The following is an 11,381-nucleotide window of genomic DNA, read 5'->3' on the forward strand; positions in this document are numbered from 1 at the left end:
TTTTTTTTTTTTTTTCCACCGCTCCAAGCTTGCTCCCTTGATGAACTACAATCTCGATACAAACTAGTAGTCCATCACTGGAGCCATTTTTTTTTTCTTCAATCCGATAAATCGAACTTAATCGGCTAACCCATTTTGAAAATAATCGTTAGCTGCAGCCCTAGGTGGCTTGATTGATACTAGAAAAATAAAACGTATGTTATGATTAATGGTTAGCTCTTGAAAAGACAACTAAAGTGAATATTTTGGTTTGCTTCCCATAGGCTTATCCCGATGGCAGCAGCAAAGAAAAAAGAAGAGCAGCAATAGCTCAGGCCCTTGCTGGAGAAGTGAGTGTTGTGCCTCCATCACGTCTCATGGCGCTCTTGGGACAGGTAATAACTTATCCTTTACTTTTTATGATATAGCTTTGTGATTATACACTTGTTCTTTAAATTGAATGTGTATGGAATGCACAGTGCTATGCTATAATGTACATAAACATATTTCATTACTTGTTGAAATTTATCTGTTTATTTTCTGTTGTAATTTGGATGATGATAATCTGTAGTCTGAAAGGATGTCCAGCTGTCTTCAATCTCGCTACAAACGGCTTTATATTACCTTCTCCAGGCATTAAAATGGCAACAACATCAGGGACTTCTGCCCCCAGGAATGACTATTGATTTGTTTAGAGGTAAAGCAGCAGTGAAAGATGTGGAAGAGGAGAAATTCCCCACTCAGCTGAGTAGGCACATCAAGGTAAATCTTTCTAGAGATTTGTTGTTTGTCATTTGTAAGGTTTGCTGCTTTCATGCCCTTATGAGTACTTCAAACCTACTCATCCCTCAAACCTGCACCTATAATGTCAAATGTAGACCCAATATAAAAATTAGCTTCTGTTTTTGTATATGCTTGTGCATTTTTTTAATATCTGTATCGCGGTTGAATTTTCTTTTGCAGTTTGGTCAGAAATCACATGTGGAATGTGCTCGCTTTTCACCCGATGGTCAGTATTTGGTTACAGGATCTGTTGATGGGTTTATTGAGGTTTGGAACTTTACAACAGGAAAGATCAGAAAGGCAAGTACTATTACACACAAAAGAAAAAAAACAATTTGTCAGTTTGTGCACTACCAGCATCATATTTTGCCACACACTTTGTCATTGTCCGTTTTGCCGAAGACTTGGCAGTGTGGCCAGTGTTTTACTTTTTCACCCAATGAAATACTGAAGAAAAGGGTTCTTGTATGCCGAGTACAAAACCCCCTCTTTATTCTCTAGCATTTTACATACAGTACATGGGATTTTACACAAGCAAAGTGTGTGACTGCAGCCTTAGTACCCTGTTTCCCCTAAAATAAGACCTACCCCGAAAATAAGACCTAGTTGTGACCATTCCCAGGGCCGGTGGTGGCATAAGGGGGAACCTAAAGAGCCGCGGGAGAGAATCAGCGGTGCCAATGAAGCCAGCGCTAGAGGAAGTGAGGCGGCAGCGGAGGGAGCAGTGCTGCATAAGGCGATGCTTCTTCTATAGCGCCGCCTCCTGTCACTGGCAGAGTGATACCAAATGCACTCCGCCTGTGAGGAATCGATAGTGAAAGTGCGTTTCGCTCATTCTGGCCAGCGATTGTTTACCAAATTGCTCTTGGAAAGGTACGGCACCGCTGATTGCCCTGATCACCCTATTCTTAACTTTGCCATTTTGGATTATTTAATTTGGATTTGCGTTAATTTTTGGATTGTTGTATGTTGTACATTAAAAAAAAATATAAGAACTTTCCCCCGAAAATAAGACCTAGTGTGTTTTTTTTGAGCCCAAAAAAATAGAAGACTGTCTTATTTTCGGGGAAACACGGTACTAGGCATAAGCTATGTACAATAAGTGGGGACAGTTGCAAAAATACTACTCCGTAGGTAGCGTGGTGGTATGCAGGTCTGGTAACAAACATTGGAAGAGCTAGTTAGATATCAAATGCAACCGACTCAATTCTTGGTCTAGTATATAGGTTAATATTCTAAATATGTGTCAGATATAGTAGATACTGACCTAAGAGTAATGTGATACAATGTGTAAAAAGTGCAAAACAAAAAAGGAAACGCATGTATATAACATGCACCTTAGTGTAAATGTACACTATCACATTGATTCACAGTTAATATTTAGTGCATTTGATTTTTCATTATGGATATTTTGTAGCAATTACATTTACACTAAGGTGCATGTTATATACATGCGTTTCCTTTTTTGTTTTGCACTTTTTACACATTGTATCACATTACTCTTAGGTCAGTATCTACTATATCTGACACTTTGCGGTCTCATTCACACAGCGCGGCTTTTACCATTAATTTCATACGTTATATCTGACCACACAGATTTCAGCTGCTGCTTAACTTGACTAGAGTAGTGGCGCGAGGTTTCACATCATTCAATATTCTAAATATGTGTTGGCTTTTTAGGATTTGAAATATCAGGCTCAAGATAACTTCATGATGATGGATGACGCTGTATTGTGCATGTGCTTTAGCAGGGATACTGAAATGTTGGCTACAGGAGCACAAGATGGAAAAATTAAGGTAAGGTTTTAAACAACTGGAAAACTAGGGACTTGTTTGTAAAAGAGAGTATCACCCTTGGTCACCATAGTGTTTACTACACAATGTGTCTGCATTCGGTGTGGGTCTGGTCTGCAGCGGAGTGTTTCTATTTATCAATGCAGAGAGCACTTCGTGGTCGGAGGAGAGTCTGTCCCATATCTGACAGGTCATGTAACTGTGCTTTTTACCTCCTGGCTTTTTATCCTTAAATTATTTTTTTTTTAAATGAGGCTTTGCTTTAAATTTATAAAGCACTACACTGTTGTTTATAAATGAGAAGGTTTTTATTCCCGTTAAGCAGCGCTACGGCTGCAGTAAGAATATATTACTGCTTTTTAACTTGACCACTTAAAAGATAAGCAAAGCCAAACCTGCAGCCAGGAAGGATCCCAACAATATTGTCCGGTTCCACCTGGCTGCCTGATTGACAGCTGACTTTGCCTCTAGAGCCAGAGCCAGCTGTGTCCACCCCCCCCCCATCTTGTCCCTCCAGTGAACGCTGGAGAGGGGAGTCGTGACTGTTAGGGAGGAGACCCTGAGCTAAAGCATTAACGGTTACATTAACGTTCCGCTCTCGGTATAGAGCCGGCGTGGGACAGCTGCAATGTCCCACGCTAGCTGTATGTATTGGGAAGAGTATATTTTACTCTCCCAATACTTCTCCTTTAATGTTCCAGGAGAAGATGTAAAGATTCTAATAGAAAAACTTTTTTCCTTCATTTTTCCTACAGGTGTGGAAGATTCAGAGTGGGCAGTGTTTGAGGAGGTTTGAACGTGCACACAGTAAAGGTGTCACATGCCTTAGTTTCTCTAAAGACAGCAGTCAGATCCTCAGTGCTTCATTTGACCAGACGATCAGGTAATTTCATGCATACTTATACTAGTCTAAAAGTGAATACTCTTCAGATTCTTGCATAACCCACTCATTTATAGAGCTCTTTAAAAAACAAATCCTGTATCCACCTTGTAGGGGACATGATTGTAATCTTAAAATAATCACTGCTATGTCCTTTTTTTATTTTATTAAGTTTAGATTGTGTATAAACTCTTCTGAGTTCATATGACTTTACTGTTTTCAATTGTAATGTGACCTATTTGCTAGCAAGTTATGATCTTTCTTAACCTTTTTTTATGTAGAATCCATGGCTTGAAATCTGGTAAAACACTTAAAGAATTCAGAGGACATTCCTCGTTTGTGAATGAGGCCACTTTTACACAGGATGGTCACTATATAATTAGTGCATCATCTGATGGCACCGTAAAGGTATGGATATATAGTGTTGTGCATCTTAAAATTATATTGTTTTACATTAAAAAAATGTTTTATTGTAGCCTTCTAGGCCAAGAAGTACAACATATAAAATCAAGAGGAGTAAATTAAGAATATACATTGGCACTGTAACAGTTGTCTAGGTTCAATCGATTAACTGTTTCATTCTGGATGATGGATTTAGTGGCTGGTAGCTGTGTTTTATGTTATTTTTAATATGTGGGGTTCTTTTCTTTTTATTAATGTGTTGTGTGGATTTGGTCTTTCAAAACTGATCAAATAAATATATATTAAACTTTAAAATCAAGACGAGTCTGCACAAGAGTTAACATTTCCAGGCTGTGGTTACTTGGTGCTTAAGGGACTATGATAATACATGGCTCCAAGCACTCAAATATTGAATAAAGTTTTTAGTCTTGCAGATCAAATTTGATATAAAATCTTATGTGCAGCTAGCAGTCAACGTGAGACCTGAGTTCTGTAATAGTCAGGTTGCAGATAATACTGTGTAGCCTGAGGCAGTACAGGCCACAGTATTCTAAAACAGAAGTGTGCATTTTCACTTAGGTAACCGCTGTTCTGACAAGTTCCTTGTATGTTTGCGTGTTACCCATATCAGTGTATCTGTTCATACACCATCATCTAGCATTAGACTGTGCTCTGCCCTTGATCTAGCATTGCTTTCAGGAGTTGGGCAGTGGAAAACTCAAGCAATAAACAGGATCTTTGGCTGTGAAAAATAACAGCTGTCATTACAGGTTCCCTTTTAAGGTTAGCTGTAAAATGCTTACTAGAAAACGTGTTTAAATAGGATGCAAGCTTACACAATCAGGGATTTTTCTCTCATTGCTATGCTTCAACTGCATGAACTTTTTATGTATTGTCTGTATTATCCACCTTTTTTATGCCTCACTTTTTGCTCTCTTAAAGAGCATTCATTGTGTGTGTGTGTATATGTATGTGTGTGTGTGTGTGTGTATATATATATATATATATATATTTCAACTTTATGTTCAGGTTTAAAAAAAAAAAGAAGTTTTTGCAAGGTAAATTTTAGATACGAATATTTCATATTTACATTTACAGCTAACAGAGTTCTTATTGTTTACCAGGCTAGTCTTTGCTGTTTTGCTAAAAAAAACAGCCTGTTTTTATAGAGCTCAAAAGCTCAAGCTCAGATTTGCACTGTTTAGTAACTCCTCCCCTTCCTGTCTGCTCTCCTGCCCCCCCACAAGTAAATTTATTTTATTGGTTTTTACAAAAGTGTCAGACTTACAAGTATTAACCTTGCGGAAATAGACAAAATTAAACATTGACTATATCAGTGCATATAGTCAAAATGGAAAGTCGACACCAAGAGGGGGGCAATGGTTACAAAAGTCTGGTTAGAGAAAAGGGAATTGGCCTTTGTTGTGCCCACTCTTTAGAAGATCTAAAATGCTATATAACTTCAGTAGTATGGGCACAGTCTATATACTACTTTGTTAAAAATATTTTATATAAATTGTTAAAAATATATGACGGTTTTAAAATACATTTGATGTAGGCCTTTATAGTTTCACTTAATGATACCCTTTAATCCTCCTTTTTTTTTTTTTGCCCCAAATCTTGCCACTGGTCATGTTTGTCAACGGACCATGCAGTCATTTTAGTTACTTTAGGAAAGTTCAGAATGAAACATAACATGATAATCGCGGTTTGTTTATTTCTTTATAACAAAGATGTGGAATATGAAGACTACAGAGTGTGCCAATACCTTCAAGTCCCTTGGAAGCACTGCAGGAACAGACATTACAGTTAACAGTGTCGTTCTGTTGCCAAAAAATCCAGAGCACTTTGTTGTGTGTAATCGCTCGAACACAGTTGTGATTATGAATATGCAAGGACAAGTAAGTGGCTTGAGTAAATGTCATCACCAATTATTGTAGTCTGTAAGATTACTAATCACAAGACTGAACAATGTATTTGGGAACAAAGTCCAGCATTTAATCATGCTCTGTGATGTTAATGTACCAATAGCAGTCAATCGTATTTAAGCATTTATCATTTTATATCTGTCAAAACAATGAGAAATGATTGGTCACCGGTTGCTAAAGTGTACACTATATTGCACTTGGATAATAGTGATATTTTTGTTATGCATGGGCACTATTGGATGGAATTGTAGGTTTGTCTCCTCCCACAAGACCATACAAAAGCGGTTCTATCTCTGATGGATTCCGGAATTGTTTGTTCAAGCTGAACTCCGGGATGAGCAAAAAACAGAGGCATATGTGTTCTCATTTGAATCTTTTTGTTTGCTTTGTGTATTTCCTCCAGATCTTTGCAGCAATCCAGTGTTAAACTTTGCCTGTGTGAAGGAGCTTCCTGTAATAAAGATCAGTCAATGCTGCTTAGGGTGACTGATCTTGTATCTTGCCCCCTCCTGTTTGTTTTCTGCAGGCAGCCTGTAGTGAGTCTGATTGGTCCTTACCACAGCTCTGTTCTCTGCATAAGGTAGTATCGGAGTTTGCAAAGGCATTTGGTGGGCACAACGTGTATTTAAATCCTTGGTGGCTTTGGAGGAATATGTGTAAATGAAAAGTTTTTGTGGCTAGAGTTTAGCTTTAGGCGTAATGGGAAATCCATCATGGACATGTAACATTGTCATTTGATTAGAAAACATCCAATTCTTTGGGAAAAACATGAAAGCAGTTGGCCAGCCCCTCCAACTCTTAAGTTTTTTGCTGGTTTCTTAGGAGAACTGTATTTTTTTTTTTTTTCTAGACTACTGATTCTACTTGTATGCAGTTATCCAGATCAGCTAATCCTCTGCTCCACCATGGAAGCCAATACCCAGACCCTACTAGACAGAAGATTGCAGGGCTAGTCTGTAATGTGTCCTTCAGGCAGTGGGATCTGCTTGTAGCACTCTCCAGACACCTAGTATACTGTTGCTAGCCACAAAGTGCTTTATAGGTCCAGGACCTAAAACCAGCATCAGGTGTAGATGACACGGTCATCTACGACCATAAACCACTACGGTTTCCTTAGTTGGTTGTGAATACCCCATGTGCTTCTGGTGTATATTAATTTGCCTTACTTGTACTGCAGAATAATGGATCCTAAGCACAAAGCAAGTCTGGGGTGGCCTATAGCCTTCCTCCCAGAGCATCTGACACCAACAGCTTGGATCGTTGTCCACTGCTTGGGTCTACACACTCCTCCCTAGCTCCAACAAAAGTGGCTCCCTCGTCCAAGGAGTCTTTCTAAACGATGCAAGATTTTATGAACAAGATTACTGCCATGGTAGCTGACTCAGAATGCAAATGTGCTTCCATGTCCTCGCCTCCAGAGTCTGTCTCTAATATTCCTGCAGAAGCCACTGCACAATCAGCTGTTAGCATTTGTACTCGGTTGGGCAGTCTGCATATCGGATGCTTGGGTGCAAGAGGTAGTTTTTCATGAGCTACAAGCTAGTTTCACTCCCAAACCCCCTTCCCGGATCATCACTTCCTGCCTTCCTATAATACCATGCATATTAGAAGTTCTTCGGGCAGGTCTTCTGGATCAGAGTGTCAGCGCCCCAGTTACTGTGGCAGAACAGTTTTAGGGGTATTACTCCAACCTGTTCAGTACCCAAAGCCAAAGGGAGCATTTGCCCCATTTTGGATCTAAAAGCTCTGAATGTCTTCATTCAAGCTCAGAAATGCTGTATGGAAGGTCTACCAGGGAGATTTTCTGGTAACTGTGGGCATCATAAATGCATGCCTACTTGTCCTTATCTTTCCAGTGTACCACCAGTTTCTTTGCTGTGCTCTTGGAACATTTCAGTTGAGGGATACCTAAGCTGACTCCTACTGAGGGAACAGTTGGCACAGGTTCTGCCTTGACTATTTGTAGAGGTGCGGAACTTTCAGAAATTGGTACTGGACTCATCTCCTTGGAGCATCTAGGTTTATTCCTAGACCGCTCAAGCTAGAGTTTTTCTTCTCGAGTAGAAACTTTGATCTCCCCACTCCCAGACTTGTACTATTCAGTCTGAGAGTTGCCCAATTCTTTGCTTTTGCATATGAGTCTTGGGGCTGCTGGTAGCCTCATTTGAGGATGTCCTATTTGCTCAGTTTCATTTAAGACCCCTACAACACAGCATTCAGTCATCATGTAACAAGTCAGTCTAGTTCCTGGGCAAATCGATTTTATTTGGTGCCAAGCAACAGGTTGCCCCTGGTTTGGTTACTCAAGGGTGTACAGACCACACATACACACACACACACACACTAACTTTATTTTGTTTGCCAGTGTCCAGTCCTCCAGTAGAGGCTGCAGAATGACTTCCTGTGTCCATCAGTGAACTACAAGGGAAGGTGAAGGCAAGTGTAGCATGTTAATCCTTTTGTTCCAGTATTTAACTTCCGGCTACCACTCCATTTCCGAGAGATGATTCCTTATGTGCTAGGTTCCCACATTCTAACCAGTTGAAGCACACAGAAAATTCCTAAAGCATGGGGGAGTCAGGATAGGAAAGATCTATGCAGAGAACTCTATGGCCAGTACTTTGCAGGTCCAGACCCATGGTTGCTGGGCACTATGCTTACCACATTCTTATTTGCACTGTGGCTACTGGATATATTTCACCAGTTATAATTAATATTTGCTTAGTTTATCATCTTTGCTAACTATCTATGTTGTCCATTTTCCATCAGATTGTTAGGAGCTTCAGCTCTGGTAAGAGAGAAGGTGGTGACTTTGTGTGCTGTACACTATCACCCAGAGGAGAGTGGATCTACTGTGTTGGAGAGGATTTTGTGCTATATTGTTTCAGCACTGTAACTGGCAAGCTGGAAAGAACCTTGACTGTAAGTATAGACTTGATTTATTCATATGCTATAATTATTAGTAAGAAAATTAGGTCTTTACGGCAGCGGTCTGTTACTGCCGACGGCAACATAAGCTGTATTTGAATTAATGTAATATTACATTTGCAGTTAACATTTATTTTAAACTTAGGCTATACAATGTCGTATTCCCCTTTCAGAGGAAAAGCCCTAACTCTCTTGTGCCTTTATGTTACCTGTTAGATTTAGTGCCTACAGTTGGAGATTAAAATTGTTATAGACATATCGGGCAAATGTGCTTACATGGGTGATAACGCCTACCACCCACAATGCAGTGCTTTGCGTTTAAGCAACCCATTACCAGGGTTGAGTTAGCCATTGTTGTAGTAACCTAGTAACCCTTTTGTTGGTGGTCTGAGTAAACCTGCTTTTGATGCAGAAGAGGAATTCCTAATGCCCACTTTTAGGTGGCTTCCGGTCTCTCATAAAGCCAAATGTAAAAATGGTGACTCCTGTCAGATTTTTTTTTTGGCATCGCCGACCCCTCTAGGAAGAGTATAGTAGTGTATACACTAGGGATGCACCAATGCAGGTTTTTTGGTATTGAGTACGATATTTATATTTCGGTACTCGCAGATACAGAGTACCGATACTTCCTGTAGCATGGAGCCGACTTCACGGGCAATCAGGAAGCCAGGCAGCGTGTCATTACCCACTTGCCCGGATTCCTGATTGGCTAGAATGCCGGCTTCCCAGCCAATCAGCATGGAGCCGGCTTCCCAGCCAATCGGCATGGAGCCGGCTTTCCAGCCAATTGGGAAGTCTGTAGGTGGGCCATTAACCTGCTGCCCGGCTTCCTGATGAGCTGGGAAGCCGGCTCCATGCTGATTGGCTGGGAAGTCGGCTTCCTAGCCAATCGGCATGGAGCAGGCTTCCCGGCCAATCGGGAGTCATTACACACAGCCCGGCTTCTTGGTTGCCCGGGAACCCGTCTCCATGTTCCCTCGCAGCACTGCCAGTCAGAGGAAATCTCCCTCTGGCCGGAAGTTCCGATATCGGGGGTAAGTATCGGAGCATTTGAGCAAGTAAGAGTACTCGCCCAAATACTTGATATCGGCACCGATCCTAGTATACACAATACGAATTTCGGCCGCTTCGACACCCTTCTGGCTGGCATCCCTTGATCAGCAGATTGAAGGAGCAGGCCGGAAGGTCTTCAGTTGAATGGAGTTTGCTGGCAATCAACTGCAAGCTACTTTCGGATATTCTGGCAGTGGCCGCTGTCAGAATACAATGCAAATGGTGGTGGGTTCTTGAACTACTTTCTAATAATACATTTTCTGGGCACTACCTATATCTATAATTTTTATTCATCAGTTTGCATGTATGCTTGCATGTGACCCTAATAACTCAGATAAGATGCCATTTGAAAATATTGTGATGGGTTCATAATTATGTAGAATTATCTTCTACTTTGTTCATAATTACCTGTAATGTTTGTCTGTATTACTTTAGGTCCATGAGAAGGATGTAATCGGAATTGCACATCATCCTCATCAGAATTTAATTGGCACCTATAGTGAAGACGGACTTCTGAAACTGTGGAAACCTTAGTACTGCAGAATACCTTTCCTTTATTGGGAACAGACTTTAGGCTGCGCCAGTATCATTTTTAAATGATTTAATTATATTTTGTGTTCACTTACACCAAGAATGTGTGTTTGCTCATTTCATATCTTTATATGGTTCTGGTGGCATATTTTCAAAGTGACGTAATACAAAATGTTTAGGTTTCATACTTAGATGCTGATGGTCATTTCTTCAGTTGAGCTGGGACAATATGTGAAACTATGTATATTTTAACCTTACTTTGTCCTACATTCTCCAACTCCATTAAACTGATTTTTATAGAATCCCATCACTTTTTTTTTTTTCCAAATACAAAACTTTAAAAAAAGTCTTGCGTGTCTAATTGCTCACCATGGCATGGAAGTCTCTATCCTGGGTCAGTGGTGCCAGCTAAGCACATCAATTGAACATTAACTTCTTATAGGCATCTGTGCAAAACTAGGCTGTTCTTTACAGCCCACCACTTCAGTCATTGTGTAGGGAGCCAAACTTACTAGCATTGCAGGGATAAGACCCGTCCTTCCAGATCAACTAGATGTAATCAAAGTGAAAATTGGATACTTCTTTAGAGTTATTTCTTATGACAGTATGAGTTTTGGGGGACATCTTTCACCATAAAAAGCAGTCCTTATACTGCAGTTAAATGACTTTGCCTAAAGTGAGACTGTCATCAGTCTGTTCTGTCTCCTCCAAGGATAATACTGCAACATTATACTTTAGTCGCAAGTGTCAAGTAAGAACGAATGGAGATATTTCAGCAAAATAGATCCCAATGCATTTCACCAAAATGTCAGTGAAACAATTGCAGGCTAAGACTTGATTTTGCTTGTCCTGCACGAGCAAAGTTTTTAGTTTTTACTTTGCTGACATTTTGGGTGTTTCAGTCAATTATAAACTAAAGCATTGTTCGAGAAAGGTGTCAGTTTCCACCACCCTCTGAAAAGCGATCTGGTGGATCGCTTTTTAGAGGGAAATGGAACAGCGGCTGCCAGGTGTTCGGGATGTGCAGCTGCGGCCTCCTGAATGCAGGGTTTTGTGGGTTGTGTTTTTTTTTTTTTTTGTGCTCCATGAGATTTTCTATAGAA

At 40.3% G+C, this 11,381-nt stretch overlaps 1 protein-coding gene across 1 annotated transcript in view; it reads left to right on the forward strand.

Moving 5' to 3' along the window:
• SMU1 (DNA replication regulator and spliceosomal factor) overlaps nt 1–10,574 on the forward strand; it is a 20,357-nt gene extending 9,783 nt beyond the window's left edge. The window contains exons 4-12 of the mRNA XM_018562998.1: nt 264–374; nt 613–741; nt 943–1,062; nt 2,443–2,559; nt 3,312–3,439; nt 3,718–3,844; nt 5,572–5,739; nt 8,536–8,688; nt 10,183–10,574. Of these exons, the coding sequence (XP_018418500.1) occupies nt 264–374; nt 613–741; nt 943–1,062; nt 2,443–2,559; nt 3,312–3,439; nt 3,718–3,844; nt 5,572–5,739; nt 8,536–8,688; nt 10,183–10,281 (1,152 nt within the window). The 3' untranslated portion in view covers nt 10,282–10,574. The remainder of the gene's footprint in view (nt 1–263; nt 375–612; nt 742–942; nt 1,063–2,442; nt 2,560–3,311; nt 3,440–3,717; nt 3,845–5,571; nt 5,740–8,535; nt 8,689–10,182) is intronic.
• Nucleotides 10,575–11,381: the final 807 nt, after the last annotated feature.

The sequence above is a fragment of the Nanorana parkeri genome, unplaced genomic scaffold (genome assembly GCF_000935625.1).
Source record: "Nanorana parkeri isolate BGI_ZX_2015 unplaced genomic scaffold, ASM93562v1 scaffold621, whole genome shotgun sequence".
Lineage (NCBI taxonomy): Eukaryota > Metazoa > Chordata > Amphibia > Anura > Dicroglossidae > Nanorana > Nanorana parkeri.